This window comes from Coffea arabica, chromosome 7e, assembly GCF_036785885.1.
Source record: "Coffea arabica cultivar ET-39 chromosome 7e, Coffea Arabica ET-39 HiFi, whole genome shotgun sequence".
NCBI lineage: Eukaryota > Viridiplantae > Streptophyta > Magnoliopsida > Gentianales > Rubiaceae > Coffea > Coffea arabica.
The window spans coordinates 20,196,566-20,215,154 of NC_092323.1; the positions used below are offsets into that span (position 1 = coordinate 20,196,566).

The 18,589-nt window shown below is 33.7% G+C and overlaps 1 protein-coding gene and 1 long non-coding RNA gene across 2 annotated transcripts; both read left to right on the top strand.

The window, feature by feature from the left end:
• The first annotated feature begins 1,846 nt into the window (after positions 1–1,846).
• Positions 1,847–9,783, top strand: LOC113702043 (uncharacterized). The gene is made up of 6 exons (XM_027222991.2): positions 1,847–2,220; positions 2,325–2,464; positions 5,371–5,723; positions 7,971–8,067; positions 8,146–8,433; positions 8,555–9,783. The coding sequence occupies exons 1-6, from the start codon at positions 2,082–2,084 to the stop codon at positions 9,530–9,532; spliced, it is 1,995 nt and encodes a 664-aa protein (XP_027078792.1). The 5' UTR covers positions 1,847–2,081; the 3' UTR covers positions 9,533–9,783.
• Positions 9,784–11,339: 1,556 nt separating this feature from the next.
• LOC140011084 (uncharacterized) lies at positions 11,340–16,392 on the top strand. The gene is made up of 2 exons (XR_011818323.1): positions 11,340–11,448; positions 14,134–16,392. It is a non-coding gene; the product is annotated as an uncharacterized lncRNA (long non-coding RNA).
• Positions 16,393–18,589: the final 2,197 nt, after the last annotated feature.

An 18,589-nucleotide genomic window follows, 5' to 3' on the forward strand; every position in this document is an offset into this window, starting at 1 on the left:
ATTTCTTAAGTTCCATACTGTCTATTGCTGAAAAAAAAAAATAAGATACGACTCTTATCCCATTGGTTATCTTTAGTATTTGGCATGTGCATTATCATGAAATATTCTTTTTGCAATGGACTAAAGTCACATGTTTATAGCTTCAATCCACACCCTAATACATTAATGACTTGTACCACGAGCATTGATAACTTGTGTTATTAGTGTTAAAAGTTATATCAGATTTGGATTTAGGATATAGAGGTATGAATTTAGTATCACCCTTTTTTTAATTGTGATTAGTTATGATCAGTGCAAGATATAAATAATTCATCAATGATGTTTTTACATATTATTCATATTTACGTCATGAAACTATTGTATTCCAACCATTTAATTACCATATTAGTCTTTAAAGACTTATATATGTTAAGTTATTACAATGTGATAATATTCATTATATAATATAATGATAAAAAAATAAAATAATAGGTATTCTTTGGGGTTGTATTTAAATTTTCTCATGAATATGATTATAAAACTATTCATATTCATTTTCAATTCAAGATGAAAAAAAAATGCAGCAATATATTTTTACATAAATGTTTTATTACTTTTTATCAAATTTAATAGATTTTACTATGTAATGATTAAATTTACACTAATCAAAGTTACCATATATAGATAAAAAGATTAATTCAATTTATTAAAAAAAGATAGAAGTTGTTAGAAAAAAGTGAACTTATAAGTAAAATTGATTAGAAGAGAGTTAGATGAAAAATAGGTAAATTCCAAGTATTCATTGACCCATTAATTCTCTTCAATTAAATGTGCCACTTGCGCATGCACATATATATATATATATATATATATATATATATACGTGTGTGTACACGCACGCACGCACACGTGCACACACACGCACATATATAAATATTATTTACACACAATATATGTGTATGTGTGTGTATATAATTCGAGAATTCAAGAATCAAATTTCAATATCCATTTCCAAAACTATTATACTAATTTTTAAAAATTGGATATAAATTAGTTTTTTTTAAATTCGGTTTTACCAATATCTGATATCCGACCTAGGCTAGTTATTCGGTTTTTTTTTTTTTTTTCTGAAAGTTGAACACCCCTATTTTCAAACATGATTTTCTTCTTATCTTTCTTTCATCCACATGTCCTAATCTAATTGAAAGTAATTATTAGTTTTTTATTTGATGGAAAAAAAGTAAGGGTTAAAAAAATTTGGCCAAACCTAAGGCAGGTAAAATGCAAGCAACACTTCAATATATATAATAGCAAATTATCGGGATACTCACCTAACTTTTGAAATGATAAGTTTTCGCTACTCAACTTTTAAGAACATGAAGTTATTCGCTCAACTCCTAAACATGTATATTTTGAGTCATTCGATCTATTTCATCATCAAGTTGCCACATCTAAGAATTCTCATAAATCATGGAACATAAGCAAGATTCGGGATGTAGATTTGACAGTGAAAACAAATAGAAGGACCCAAAACATGTTTGGAAGTTGAATTAAATCATGGAACATAAGCAAGATTTGGGATGTAGATTTGACAGTGAAAACAAATAGAAGGACCCAAAACATGTTTGGAAGTTGAATTAATAACTTCCAAAAATATGCATGTTTGGAAGTTGAATTAATAACTTCTTACTCTTAAAATTTGAATGGCCAAAACATACAATTTCAAAAGTTTGATAGATAACCGGATGATTTGCTCCATTTACAAATATTCTCCTGCAAGCGCTCATTTTGACCAAATGGTATTGGTTTCTTTGTACAACAAGCACTAAAAAGCCCGCACGCCTTTTGTTTCTAAGTTAGGCCCAATATCAAATCCCCAGCCCAAATTTGGATCCGAAAGCAAAAAACCCTTCTGCCTCTTTCGTCTGAAAATGCAGAAGAAACCAACAGCTCTCCAAAATCTCTTTGATTCTCTCTGAAATATTTTACCAACGAATCAAATGTATTTTTCTTGTAATTAATATATGTACTCAAATATACAACTGCATAATTAAAATTATTAAAAGTCTCAGGAAGCAAGAAAAATTGCATAGAATTCAAAAATGGCTCCAAAGCAGAAGCAGATGAAGCCGACGCCGGCGGCGGCGACTCCGACAATCGCGATAGAGGATCTTTTCACATCTCTTGATCGCCACATCCAGCGGTCTGAGTTTAATCAAGCCATCAAAGTTGCAGATCAAGGTGCAATTTTTTCTCCTTTTTTCCTTTGTTGGTTATGCAATGCTGATATTTGTGGAACATTTCGAACTTCGATCTGTTTATCATTTTTTTAACTTTTGATGCAGTGCTATCGGTTGCACCTAGTGACGAGGATGCTTTGCGATGTAAAGTTGTGGCGTTGATAAAAAATGATAAGATCGATCAAGCCTTGACGACAATTCAGGAATCTGCCAAGAAGTTTCCTGTGGATTTTAGCTTTTTAAAGGTAATTTATTTGCATTATCCAGTTTGTCTAAATTTTCCAGTGACTTCAGCTTCTTTTAGTGGGTGGAGTTGACATAGCTCCCAATACGATTTATTTGTTGTATGTATTTGTATTGCATTTGTTTCAATCAATCTAAAATAATTTCTTTGCTCTTATGTCCCATCCTTCTAATTACTAGACTTTTCATGAATTTCAATCTGAACTTGGTATCTATTGAAAGAAAAGCATAAAATCAATCCAGGAAAAAGGATTTGGGCTACATTTTAATAAAATCATTAGCAAACATTCCGAAGAAGTAATTGATTGAACCAGAAACAGGAGCTCCACAGGCACTTCTCGAATTTCTAAAAGGAATAGTAAACTTCACCAATTTTTATGGCCTCAACCATAATATAAAATGGAAGTTGATAAAGTATAATTCAAGTTCTTAAAATTATAAAACAAGTGGTGAATATGCAACATGTGACTTGCCTGAGGGAGATTCCTCTTATGTATGGTATCGCCTTAGACAACCACTATGTCTATGCCACTTTTCATAGAAAGTGTGTATACACGTAACAAAACGACTGTTCAAAAGTTGGTCTTTAATTCTTTACTGTTCAAAAAGCATAACTTGCCAATGTTGGCTTACTGTTAATTTTATTTAACCTGACGGTTTTAAACTTCTTAACAATTTACTGGAGTGGCTGACGATGTTTATTACGTTACTTGTAACTTCTGGAAACGTTTAAACAACTTTGTTTTACCTGTAGAACAGAAGAAATAGATGACAATTTCTGATTGGCTAGATTAACTTCCATCTCAATTTTTTCGGAGGAAGAGGGAAACTTGATGGAAGATCAGACAGTTTGTCGCGGGTCCAAGTTTACTTAGATTGACTGCATTTAGGATGATAATGTCCTGTCTGTCTTCCTAAACTTCGTTGGCTTCATATTTACATTTTTAATATGGATAACGCATATTAGTAAAGACCACCTTGTGTGTCTTGCATGAGCTAATGACGCGAGTCTGCATAAGTCAATATTTGGTGGTTGTTGCATTCAGCATTGACATGTAGTTTTAGGTAGCTTTGGTTAGATGGGGAGGGGGTTATTGGCCGGAGTATAAACCTTTTCTCTTCCCCCTTTGGAGAATAACTTGTAGGATGATATATTTTGAGGTTAACTCATAATGTCAGAGTTTTTACTTAGATACTCTGTCAGCCCGATTGATAATTTGATACCTTCATTTCCGGTCCAACCTGAAACAATATTGTGAGTGCGTGAATAAACATGCCAATCATGTTACATGCCTGCACAGGGCAATCCTACAGTTTCTGGAAAGCAGCTCTAGATATTGGTGCCACTGACTTTTTTCTTTATGAGAACATTTCAACTCATAGCAGTTAATATGAGGGTAGAATTGATAATTTTGCACAATCAGTATGATAATTTAATGAGATTGAAGGAGTAAAAATTGTTAAAACATTACAAGAAATACAGATGGTAATCCTGTCTGCCAACTGAGTATATTTCTTGGCTTTTCCTTCATTTGGAAATTTTAAATTTGATCCTTCATATGTTTGTCACTTGGCTGAGCTGTACAAGTAACTGTTTGTTCTTCTTTCTCTTGTCCTTCTATGTCTGTTCATGATTATATCCCATATTTAATTGACAAAAGCATTGCTTATAAGCTGTATATTATTGCATAGATTCTCTTATAACAATTCTAACAAGATTTCACTGTTGTATTTCCTCCTAACGCCTAACAGCCGAGTGATTTATCTCCTTTTAATTCTCAGGAATAGTTTTTTCCACTTGGTTCTTATAGATTATCTGAGCATGGGATGTTCTTTGTGAACATCATTTTTTCTAAAGTGGTAACTTTCCATTGAAATTTTTATGTTTTTAGATATTTCAAGATTTTGTGGTTTCCACTGAACCGGGTTGAATGTCTCTTGGATTTGCCTAATGTACTGAGAGCTTCAGTGAGTTGAGGCTGCACCTTTGCATTGGGAAATTAGAAAGATTGTCAGTAGGGCTTTTTTTTTTCTATCTGGTTTATGCTGATTAGATAAACAAGTGATTCAATTGATGCACTAGGTAGAATTTAGCCATTAGAAAGTGATTTCATATCTAGAGTAAGTAATTATAATCAAGTTTCCGAGTCACATCAAGGCCCTCCATGTTCATTAGTTTTTAACTCCTGGAGTGTTGTAACAGAGATGCGGGTTGGGAAGCTGGTAAAATCTCTATGATCTGGCAAGAAAAGGAAATACATAGAACCATTTTAAGCAAGTCAAGCCAATTTTAGGTGGATACATCTGCAAGTTCAAACCAATGAGTACAGTTAATTGTAGAAATAGTGTTTTGCGTTAAACTTTGGGCCTTTATTATTCTTCCCTTTCTATGTCCGATTACTATTGTAGCTGTCAAAATTTGCCTACATGTTTCCTTTACTTCAGACTTTTGCCATCTTTGGTTCTGGCTGGGGGAGGCATAAAGCTTTAGAATAGAGAAGCAGGTACACGATGTTGTTAACTAGGTACCATTTTAAAGTTAGATGTTTGGTTGATGAAGAATTATTTAAGATAATTGTGGGCTCTGTTAAACTGGGGATATTCTGCTTTCCTGGAAAGAGAGGATGCTAAATATGTAAAAGGGACTGAGTCAATGCTGTAAATTACAAATGAATTTTGTGTAATGCTTCACCTTTTTGCTTTTAGGTCTTGTTTTTCTGATAGTACATCTGTGATAAATCTTTTGTGTAGTTATTTTTAGTATGTGGATGGACGATGATATCTTTTTCCTTGTTCAGATGGCATTATTAGCCCCCCTTTTTTTTTTCTAAATTTTCAATATTCCTCTGAAGGTAGATATTGCCCTTTTTTACTGATCCTTTTTTTTTGGCTTCTTCTCTTTGGAAAGGCATACTGCTTGTATAGGCAAAATAAGCTGGAGGAAGCATTGGAGTCCTTGAAAGGACTGGAAGGGAGTACTGAGACTATGCTGTTAGAATCTCAGATTTTATATCGTCTGGGGAAAGTTGATGCTTGTGTGGATGTTTATCAGAAGCTCCTTAAGTCCAAAATTCAGTCATTAGAAATAAATGTTATAGCGGGTTTGGTTTCTGCTGGTAAAGCTAATGAAGTGCAAGGAGTGATGGACTCACTCAGAGTTAAAGCAACTAGCAGTTTTGAGTTGGCATATAACACAGCTTGCTCATTGATTGAAAGAGGCAAGTATAAGGATGCAGAGCAACTCCTGTTATCAGCTAGAAGGTCATGTCACTTTCTCAATTCTGAAGCTCATTTGCTCAATTAGACAATAGAGAGGGAAGTTGCTTCCATGAGTCTATATTTTCTTTCCATATTTTATGCCTTTAGAAGCTAGTTATTTATTGTCAGTGTGTTTGTGGATCAAAATCTGCTTTGACCTAAGTGGTAAAATGAAGATCTAGAGCTTAAGCAGGATTGTCTATCCCCTTTTATTAGTTATGATATCTTGTATTTTATGTCCCAAATTATTTGTCATGGTTTAGAAGGGACATAGAAATAGACAAATATTCTAATTTTGTCCTTCATACAATTCCAAAAGGAACATTAGACTCAGTTTCCAAATTAAATGGAACAAACCATTTTCACATTTAAAATTCCAAGAGCAACAAACAGTATCTGAATTTAGATTGAGGGGCAATCACAGAAAAATTATGTTGCTAGCCGGTCAAATAAGAAGTGTGTAAAGTAGTGTGCTAAATTAACCATGACAAATGAAAAGGAAAGGAGGGATTAGTAATGTTTATATTTTTCAAGCCAGACTAAAATATTCATATGTTAGTCTACCACTTGTTAAGCAAATTTGCAATACCATTATCAAGTTTTCTACACGAGTGATGAAGAGACTGTAGCAGAGACCATGAAACATTGTAAAATCTAGTTCTTTTTATGCATTTAAGAAAGTAAACTACCTTGCTTTTTGTGTTTGCACTGTCTTGATGGTTATGATAGCAATAATCTTTTTCTTTTTTGTGGATTTATTGATGCTTGTTTGGTATGGATGGATAGTTTTGCTGTAATGATTTCTATGGATTGAGTGTAAAGATGCCAAAGTTTGCTCTAAATTCATTTCGTCTGCAAAGAGATGACAAGATTTTGCTAATCATGGTTTCTATGGGTTTACCTTTTTACTTGAGACTTCTTAATGGGTGGACATTTTGTTTAAAATTGTCTACGGTAGGAAATCACAAGGCTGTATATTGATTTTTTTGTAACTGAGCCTTTTCTTCTTTGTAATTGTTTCTAAACAGATTAGATGAGATTTTGCTAATCATCCTTTCTAGTGGTTTATCAATTCACTTCAAAGCCTTTTTAAGGGTCTGTCTATTTTAGGAAACAGTTTGCTGTATCTGTAACTATTTAAACTTTTATGTGTTAATGTTGCCAAAATAGTTCCTGATGTGTTCATGAAATTCTTTTGTTCGCAAAAGTAAAATTGAATTAGGTGCTGACTTAGATTTGGTGACTTTTCAGGCTAAAAAAAGCATACTGATTTATTTGACTTCTAGATCAGGACTAAAAGTCAGAAATCTGTCCTTTTTATTATTCATACTTGCAGGACTCTTGAAAATTTTGGCCAAACTGCTACCCCCAAAATGTTTAAATATTGTGAAAACGTATAGCACCAATTAGCAATTTCTCCTTTTGTACGCTTGCTTCTACCAAATTTTTTATCTGGTGTTGTATTTTATTGCCTTGTATGTGTTGATTAAGATTTTGTCTTTCTTTCTTTATTTCTTTTTATAAGAGGTATCCTTTTGAAGAAGCAAGTTCACTTGAATTGGTTACCTTTCCTATATTATCACCTACATAGCTGCTCTATAATTTGTTAGCCATTGGAGGCTGTATAGGAGCTACAGTTGCAATATAATTGATAGTATCTATTATGTTCTTGGAATACTTTTATTGTTGAGACTTCGTTGGCATCGTTGTTTCTAGTGATCCATTTTCTTGAGAAGGTTTTTTGTTCCTTGAATTCCCTTTATTGCAGTTGCTTCTACAAAGTTGTCTCATTTCTGCTTGTACTGGCTTGTAGGCTAGTGCAAATAGCTTAACTTATGCTGTAAATATTTTGGTGAACAAATGAAGACACAACTCATTATATGGCATAATTCTGTTACAGTAAAATTTGTTTTTGGTTCACTGTTCCAGCATCCATTACTTGAAATTAGGGTTATGTGGAGTCAGCAGGTTTACTATGTGGCTGAATTTGATAGTATAGAGCAAGGTTAGCTATACACCAAGTATTGCTTGCGTTTGTTGTAATTTATGTTGCAGGGAAGGGATAGAATATGCTGAGTTCTACTGTAGCTTTTGCCTGCATTGATTCTTGCATAGTCATTTAAGTCTTATCTTCCTTACCTTGTACCAGCATGCTGTGGCTTTGTGTAGCTTTCACTTCATTTTTCATCTGATATCGTGTTTACTTTAAGTACTTTGGGTTCCACTAAATTTGTCCATTCATTTTCGCAGAATTGGGCAAGAAACTCTAATGGATGAGAACTTTGCTGATGATGAGATAGAAAATGAGTTAGCACCTATAGCTGTTCAATTAGCATATGTTCAGCAAGTAAGATGATTTCTAGAGAAGTATTTGATTTTTCTGTGGTAGAGACATCTATTAAGGTAACTCGGTATTCTCCAACAGATGCTAGGAAACACACAAGACGCGCTTGTATCTTATACTGATATTATCAAAAGAAACCTGGCAGATGAATCATCGCTTGCTGTGGCAATAAACAATCTTATTGCTTTGAAGGGTCCTAAAGATGTGTCTGATGGACTGAGAAAACTTGATAGGCTAATTGAGAAAGGTGATGGAACACAAAGCTATAAGCTTACTCATGGACTTGACCTAAAGCTCTCAACAATGCAAAGAGAGGCATTATACACTAACCGTATGCTGCTACTGCTTCATTCTAATAAGTTGGATCAGGTAACATGTTTAGGAACTTGCATTGATCAGATTCTTGTTAACAGCATAATGAATTACACGTGTTGTTCATTTAATGGTTCCCCGATCATCTGTATAACACATATTAGTTGAAAAACTGCAGGCTCGTGAACTAGTTACTGCGCTACCTGGCATGTTTCCTCTCAGTGTAATGCCTGTTCTTCTTCAAGCTGCTATGCATGTGAGAGAAAATAAGGCAGGCAAAGCTGAGGAAATACTGGGGCAGTTCGCAGAAAAGTTCCCTGAGAAGTCCAAGGTTATCCTGCTTGCAAGGGCACAGATTGCAGCTGCTGCGGGTCACCCCCAAGTTGCTGCTGAGTCTTTGGCAAAAATAGCTGATATCCAGCACATGCCTGCCACTGTGGCCACGATCGTGTCTCTCAAAGAACGAGCTGGAGATATTGATGGTGCTGAGGCAGTGTTTGATTCCTCAATTAGATGGTGGTCAAATGCCATGACTGAAGACAACAAGCTTGATATCATCATGCAAGAGGCTGCTGCTTTTAAGCTTAGGCATGGGAGGAAAGAAGAGGCAGCACGCCTCTACGAGGAATTGGTCAAAAGCCATGGGAGTGTGGGAGCTTTGGTTGGCTTAATCCAAACTGTTGCCCATGCTGATATTGAAAAAGCGGAAACTTATGAAAAGCAGCTTAAACCGCTACCTGGTTTGAAGGCAGTTGATGTGGATGGCTTAGAAAAAACTTCTGGAGCTAAGCCTGTTGAGAGCGGTCCCACTGCAGGTATAGCTGAAGCATATGATGCCAAAACCAAGGAGAAAACGAAGAAGAAGAGGAAGAGAAAGCCGAAGTACCCAAAAGGTTTCGACCCGGCAAATCCAGGTCCTCCCCCAGATCCAGAAAGGTGGCTACCTAAGAGGGAAAGATCGAGTTACAGACCCAAAAGAAAGGACAAGCGAGCTGCTCAAATTCGAGGTTCTCAGGGTGCAGTGGCTAAGGAGACAGCCACAAATGTCAATTTGAAATCAACCCAAACTTCTAGTTCCAAAGGATCTTCACAGAATGCTAATGCTGAGCAATCTAAACCTTCGTCCAAGTCATCGAGGAGGAAGTCGCGTAACTAATTGGATCAACAGCTGCTGTTTCTTAGTTTTCAGGAGACTGGAAAAGTTTCCTGATTTTGTAGTCTATATGAATTATGGTTAAAGATTTTTTTTTTCTGGCTGGATCATCAGCCTCTGCAACCTAGGAATTCATCAGGTCATTCACCAGCTGTTGATCTGCACTGGGCAGTTAAAATTTGCTGCCAGGGCACTTTTTATGTTACCTTTTAATGATTTTTGTTTTATATATTTTTTTGAGCTTCTTTTTTTAATGACTTGACAGCCGAAGAGATTCGATTCCCTCATTTCCCAGTAATTGTTTCTTCTCTTCAACTGTGAGGAAAAGGGTAGACATGTTCATTTGTCAAGGAATCAAATTCATTTTATACTATAAAGGAATAACCTTATAATCAACATTAAGTTTTCATAAGCCAATAACAAATTAATTTTCCAAACAACCATCTGTGCTGAGTTGGATAGTTCTTCTATAAGTTATCTTATTTAGTTCCAATTTCTTTATTTACTATATTTTTCTATCGTTGGGTTAAACAAAGCAATCACCTTCATCATGTGTCTCTCTTAGTTTGGATTAAAATCTTCAACATTAGTTGGTTGAATTCAATTTAATAGCATCTTTTACTTTCTTCCTTAAATAAAATGACATTAATGTTTTATGGTCTCCCAATGACAATTTCTTTGTTAATAGTTCATTAGAGTACATCACAATACACAGGGTTTTAACTTTTGACCAACTTAATAAGTAACTAAGCCTAGTAATCTAAAACTTATTTAGATTAATTATACTAGAAACCACTATTTTGTTTGTGGAGGAAAGCAAATCGAGTGCAAGTAGAAGAACATTTTAATGCACATCACCCTAATATTGCTAGTTTTCGAGGAGAAGAGCTTTGCCCTATCATAAACACATTTGTTCATAAATTATTGACACTATTAAATGTTTTCAGTAATTAGAGTCTACTATGAGAGCTTATCAAATAAATCATTTTGAGTCTCGAATAGATAAAATGTAACTATGATAAAAGTTCAATGGGTTTAGTGCATTTAACCCTAATTTAAAATTCCTCAATTAACCTCTCGTTTCCTCAACTTTCAAAAATAGGCAAGTAATTTAAGACCTCACATTTATACAACCTTTGTTAAGCCACCAAAGAAGAGACCATAAATAATTACAAAAGAAAACTCTTAATCACAAAAGAAATGTACTATGATACGGTTATAAGCACTAAATAAATGAATCTATTTAGAACTTTATAACTTGACCGTAAATGCGACCAATTTTAACTAGTCTATAGAAGACGGGTATACAAAATGCTAAGAAAGTTGGAATAAAAGGTGTCGATAATTGTTCTCCTTTGATTAAATTAGACTAATACCTATATTGGTAGAATTTTTATAGTACTTTAACTCTCCTTGCAATATTTCCAAATTTAAACCCTAGGCTATAAACTCAAATTTTTTTTTGTGAGAAAATTTAATTTTTCATCCACAAGAGACTTGGTTGGAGGTATTTCCTTGTTTACATGTAATATCTAAACTAGATGTCTGTTTACTTAAATGAATAACACGAAAATAAGTCATAAATGCTTATAACCTGACCTTCTTGTGGCCTGAGTGCTATTCTTCAAAACAGAAAAATCAACCTGTCAATAACTTCCTTTCTCCCACAATTTGGCATGTGCCACCACCACTTAATATGTATCAAGAACCAATGACATGTGTTATAATTTTGTCTGTCCAATGCTGACTCATCACTTTTCTTGACCATATGAATAGCCTTTCCTCTTTTATTTTAAACATTAATACTGAAAAATCATCCACACAATTCTGTAAGAAATGTGAGGAGAGCAAGCAAACAAGTGGAGAAATGAAACAACAACATCTAGAAAGCAAGAAGGACAAGGAGATACCAAATAGAGGTAAGTTTCGAGACAAGAACATGCTAATTTATGCTGTGTAAATATTGCATTCATATTACTACGATATGACTACCTGCATATTACACATTGAGTGTACAGTTTTAGATCTACATCCATAATAGTAGATATGCTAGTCTCATGTTAAAATCTGATCAAGTAAAATTAATAATTGTTACTCTTGAATGGTTAAAAACTACTATAAAGCATGCTCTTATTTTGTTTAAATGCTATATTGTCGTTTAAGATGAATATGCTAAATTGTCATTTACTTGACCAGCATATTCTTGTTACCATGAATCTTACTGTGTACTTTATCGCACTATAAAGTGACTGAATGAATCGGCTTGTAACAACTCCAAGAAACTGTTGAACTTGTGTTTTTGACAAATCTTTTTCAAGAAAATTTGCAATTGATTGTCCAACATGCTGCTCAGGAGTACATTTTCCTTCAGAAATTTTCATTCCAAGAAATTGAATTTCTTGTTTTCCCAAAATCATTTTCTTTTCAGAAATCATGATACCATATTGCTTAACAATATTATGAAAATCATTAAGCAATTGGATGTGTTCTTCTCAAGTGTTCCTGAAAAGAAGAATGTCATCAATATACCCCAGTGCAGTGTGAAGAATAGGCTGGAAAATTTTTATCATGGCCTTTTAAAAAAGTGAAGGTGCCGTCTTTAGGCTAAAGGGCATCACTTTCCACTGGAAGTGATAATTTGGAATGCAAAAATCAGTTTTATGCCTATCTTCTGGATGTATTTCCAACTGTCAAAATCCAGATTTAAGATCAAACTTTGAAAACTATTTTGCTTTTGAAATTTGGGCAAATAATGTAAATCTGTTGGGAATTGAAAATTTGTCATCCAGAAGAAAGATGTTTAAAGGCAAATAATTAATTACCAGTCTCATCTTACCTCTTACCTGTTCAGATCTTTTGTTGACATAGAAACCTTGGCATGCCCATTGGGAATCAGATCTTTCAATAAGACCAAATTTCAAAAGTTCAACACATTCTTGCTCAGCTATTTTAGAATCTTCAAGATTCATTCCTGAATGACTAGCTTTTGTGGGATTTACATCCTCATTCTTTTTAAAAGGAAATCGGATATAAAAATCAGAATTTTCCCACAATGGATGGTCACATTTTTGTAAGAACTCTTGATGATTTGAGGCACAAGATTCTTTAATGATTTGATCTTGAAATTCTTTGAGTTGTTTTTCAAGAGAGAGTACCTCATCCTGGATCACGTACAACTTTGGGATTTCTATGAAATTTTTAAAAAACTTTTTGGACTTAATTCCATAAGATGTAACAAGATATTGATTTGTTCTGTAAAGATCAAAACCAAGAATGAGATCCTTTCTAGTAAAATTTGCGCCTAAAAACTTTGCTTTGACTTGACAATCTGGAAGAAACTTAATGGTGATAGGATCTTTGGTTATAAACTTTGTTTGAAAAAGCTCACCATTAGCTACTCTAAAATAATGAATTTCATGAATCCAACATTCATCAGTTAGAATGTCTTTTGGTTATAAACTTTGTTTGAAAAAGCTCACCATTAGCTACTCTAAAATAATGAATTTCATGAATCCAACATTCATCAGGTAGAATGTCTTATTTCATGATTGACAAGGATGCATGTGAATGAAAGAAAGCAATTACAAGAATTGATTTGCAGTACTTATCCAAAAGAATATGAGCAAGGGTCTGAGGATAAGTTTTCCCTAGTACTTCTTTACTATTGGGGGAAATAGTAAAGATTTCATCTGGAACTTGCAAAGCCAAAAGAGTATGATCAGTTTCATTTTCTTACTCAGAAAATTCAGATTCTAAATCAGAAACTGAAATTTAAATTCATCCTTAATTTCTGAAATTAATTTTACTTCCTTTTGATTCTGAGGACATTGTTTTGCAAAATATCCTGGCTTTCCACGGATGTAACATCTGTTGCCTTTTCTTTCTCTGAACTTCTTCTCCTTCCTAATAAAATATTTCCATCTTTTGCGGAAGGTTTTTCTAGGACAACTTTTATTGAAGCTTTTGAATTTTTTGAATTTTTTCCTTCTTTTGTGTGGAGCACAAGCTTGACATTTTCCTTTTGTAATCAATTCTGACTTTTTACAAGATTGATCTAAGCAAACATCTCCTTTTAGATATTCTCTGATAACTTTTCTTTTGTTGCAAAGATCATCCAAAGATAAGATAACTGCCTGCTTAATTTGTCCTGTGGACAAATTTAAGATGGATCCATATTTATTATGGATGTGCATTTCAGCTCCCTTAGCAAGAGATTTTGGAAGTGAGCTTACAAAAGTTTGTTTAAGATTAATATCTGCACCAAGAGCAAAAAATAGTTTAGTCATCTTCTTGAAATGTTTATTAATATCTCTACGATCATAAGAGAAACATTTCATTTAAAAGAATTCTTTTCTCTTTATCTCCTTGCTCTCCTTTACATCTCCTATGAACATCAAGTGCAGTATATTGATGTTTTCAGAAAAGTCTTGACGGGTCAAGAAATACATCTTGTCTTGATCACCAAGGCTTGCCCACCAATCTTTAAGAATTCCTGAAAAAATGAGCAGTAAAGTCAGACAAAATTTCAAAATGAGATTCTTCAATAATATTTTGGATAGTCATCCAGGCATGAAAATCCTGAAATCTTGCTTCCCATTTTTCAGATGGGATATCATCAATAGTAAAAGTTTGAACTCCTTTTGATTTTGGAAAAGTGGTCCTTTGAGTTCTGGAAGCATTTGATGTTTCTCCTTCACCATCTTCCTCATCATCAAGATGTACAACTTCAGCTTCAGTAGCCATATTTATGATCGAAATTTCTTCTTCTTCAGATGATGTCACTTTCTCAGATGATTCTAAGATTTGATTTTCATTTGATTCAGATTCTGAATCTGTTGTATTAGAATTTTCTGAGTTATGTGTCATCTAGTCATAAGTAGAAATGTATGGTACTGACTCATCATGCAATTCTTGGAGCATAGATGATAAAGGATTGTCATAGACTTTTAGTCTTTCCTGCTTCCTTTTCCTGTTCAAGAGAAAATATAGGGTTAGTATGTATTTTAGTATACATCAATGAACTTTCTGGTTCTTGAACAGCTTCCTTTTCCTTTCTTTTTCAACCTTCTTCCTTTCTCTTTCTTCATCCTTTTGTTTTTGCTTCTTCTTACGATATTCTTGTAATACTTTAACAATATCAAAATGAGGAGGAGTCTGCTCTTGTTGACTAGGAAGGAAGTCAGAAGGATTTGGTGTAGCTACACCACCAAAGTAAAAAGGAGTAGGCCAATTTTTTATGGAAGTAGTACCAAATCCTGGACTTACCTTGGGTGCGGTTGGTTCAAATGGTCAAACATCAAATTTTGGGACCTCACTTGTAGTTTTGAGAGTTTCAATTTGATTTTTAATAAAGCGAGTTTTCTTTTCCTGATTCAAAACAAAGTTAGCTAAAGATGAAAAATGTGAAGGCAATTCATATTTCAAGTTTTCTAGCATTTTTTCAAGAACTTCAATCATATGAGATACCTGAGAGTTTTGAGTTTTAACAGCAGTATCAATATGATCAATTTTCCCTTTTACCTCAGTCACATTCTTATGGATGGAAGTAAGACCAGTATTCTGAACCAAGGAGTTTTCAGTTTGCCAATTCAGAATTTCTTCAGTAGGATTGGATCTAACAGTTTCTCATGTTGGGAGAACTATAGGATGAGCATTCTAAACTATTGGCACATGTCTAGAACCATTTTTGATAAAAGGTTCTAGTTTGGGGAAATCTTCTTCATTAAACATGAAAACTTGTTGAAGTGATTCCTCAGGTTTTTGGTACAGGCATCTTGATGGCTGTACGGATTAAATGGGTTTTTGAACTGGTTTTCATACTTTCTTGACTTCGTTTTCCAAGATAGCCAAACACTTCTGATAGTATGGATGGAGTTTCTGCTTGGGAGTCTGTGGTTCCTTAAGAATCCAAGATGACGGAATTTGATATCCATCAAAACCACTTCTTTTTGACATGAAGTTGTCAGTATCAAGGTCCTGTGGTTCAAGATCTGGTTTACAGGGTCTTTCCTCACATGACTTTGTCTTTTTCTTCCCTTTTGAAGGTAATGGATAATCATCATCAAAATGATATTCCCACCAACAGTCATCACATTTAGTACATATATCAAAATAAATATGTCCAGAAATAGGATCTTGAAAATGACATACTGGTTCACTTTCCTTAGTGAAATGAGCAATAATATTTTGGGCAAAACCTTTTTCTCAGTTTTCATCATATCTTTCAAGAGCTATTTCTTCTTCAGTTAGTGTCTCCATGGAAACCTGTGCAAACATCATAGTAGGATAAGATTTTTTTGAATTTGGTTTTAAATGGGAATGATCAAAAGTAATTGAAATTCTCCCTTCTTGTGTTTGAGAGATTTTTGAGTTTCAAGACTCAATAGATTCATTTGCTTGAGAATGCAGGAACTCATAATCAGTAATCTAATTGTCTGGTAACAATTGAATTAATTCTAATTTTGAAATTTGTCTTGGCATATGGGTGCAAGAAACTGAATTCTTCTCATTAATACGGATAAAAAGAGCATCTTCTCCACCAAAAATTGTGAGATCCAAAATATGATTTTGGACACGATAAATCATCTGATAGTGAAGGGTTGCAGCAATAGCATGTCACCTGGTCTGCTCCTATGATTTGTACCTGAATTTTAAGAGCATCAAGCAAATAGGGATCTGACAGAGACATGTTAAAATTGGGGAAAATAGTCACAAAAACAGTTCCAGTATTTAGAGTAGTTTTTACGGTTACTATACAAGTATGCTGGTATTTTGTGAATCTGTTGTCAAGCAAGGCTATGCGAGCCACCATTGGCAGTCCCTTTCTGCCATGAAAGGATAAAGAGAATCTAATTACACCAAAATGAATATGAGTAAATCGCTGTTGCTTCCATTGAGAAGAAAATTTTGGAGGAATATAGAGTGTAATGAACTGTTTCTTCTTAGTAGCAAAGATAGGATGTTGATCCACTTTTGAAACTTGAATATATTCTTTTACGCCCTTGGTATGGTGCTTGATCAAAGATTTGATAGCCCTGATAGGTAAGAATTGTTGTTTGTCAAATGCAGTATATGGATTAATAACAGGAAAAGAGATAGGATTAATCACCTCTAGTTCAACAGACACTTCATACAAATAATCTAATTTATTACTATTAGTTCTATTTAATACAAGTTCACTGGAAGTAGAAGCACTTATTTTAGAAGTAGAAGAACTTATATTTTTAATTTATTAAAATCTTCCTCACTATTATCTTATAAATACGATACCATATAAGATTTATACATACACGTCTTCTAACTATCTGGTATGATTTAGGATACCAATAATCTAGTAAATTAAAAATTTCTAATTCAAATAGTCTAATATAATCTATACATTCTTACTTATTATAATATTCAAACATAAAATATTGAGAACCTCTACAAATATCATTAAAGACATAATTATACCAATCTCCTGAATATGGATCAAAGTGGTGTCATGAATCCATTAAAAAGTATAGAAAGAAATTTTAAGAATAAAAATTTGGACGAGAAATTTTTCCTTTAGATTTGACTCTGATACCAAATTCAGAATAACCAACTCTAAATTTTGAAGGTATTCCCGAACACAACAGCTTCTCTTTTTTGGGTTTTCAAAAGTTCAAAGGAATTTTATCACAAGATCAGAATGATTATCTTCATAAGAATCTCGGCCTTCCTAAAGAGAAAATAAGAAGTTGAAACTGCCATAACTTTGAGAAATTGTTAGAAATTTTATTGGATTTTTCTCAATCTTTTCTTCGATGATCTTCTCAAATGGTAAAAGTCATCTATTTATACAAACTAAAGTGACCTTTCAGATGCTTGATCTTTCAGAAATCATATAGTAAAATGACTCTCGGTCAAAGGTAATAGACAACCTTTCAAGGACTCAAAAGACAAACAGCCTTTCAGAAAAATAAAAGACAAATGACCCTTTAGAAAGGTAAAAGTTACAGACAACCTTTATTGCTAGAACCTATTATTGTCTAAATATTCCAAATCCACTGGTAGTCTTCATCAGGGGTATTCGAGGGAGTGGTATCAGGATCAGTGATGTACAACTCAATATGATACTCATGTGCTTCTCGATTTTTCCTTTTATTCAACTGTTTTCTTCTTCTGATCTTGTTTTATGAACATAAAAAGATGAAGAGGGTCCAGCTTCTGATTGGCTTGTCTCATATGTCTCATACTATCTTAGATCTTGATTATGAGGAAGTTCAGAGATATATATTTTAGAAAAACAGATGCATTCCACCTGAGATTTGGCCAAAAGACATTATGGTTCATGGAACTATGAAACTAGTCATCTTCATTGGACTAAAGTTAAAAAGGCAATCAGAAGTTGGACCCTCTTCATCTTCTTATGTTCATAAAACAAGATCAAAAGAAAAAAGACAATTGAATAAAAGGAAAAATTGAGAAGCACATGAGTTGAGCTGTACAACATCACTGATCCTGACACCACTCCCTCGGATACCCCTGATGAAAACTACCAGTGGATTTGGGACGTTTAGACAATAATAGGTCCTAATAATAAAGGTTGTCTGTAACTTTATCTGTAACCTTTACTTTTCTAAAAGGTCATTTGTCTTTTATTTTTCTGAAAGGTTGTTTGTCTTTTGAATTCTTGAAAGGTTGTCTATTACCTTTCACCAAAAGTCATTTTACTATTTGATTTCTGAAAGGTCAAGTGTCCAAAAGGTTACTTTAGTTTGTATAAATAGATGACTCTTACCATTTGGAAGGATCATCGAAGAAAAGATTGAGAAACCCAATAAAATTTCTAACAATTTCCCAAAGTTATGGTGGCTTAAACTTTTTATTTTCCCTTTAACAAGGCCGAGATCCTTATGAAGGTAATCACTATGATCTTGTGATAAAAGTCTCTTGAACTTTTGAAAGTTCAAGAGAGAGAGGCTATTGTGTTTGAGAATACCTTTAAAATTTAGAGTTGGCTACTCTGAGTTTGGTATCAGAGCCATACCTAAAAGGAAAATTTCTCATCCAAATTTTCAATATTAAAATTTCTTT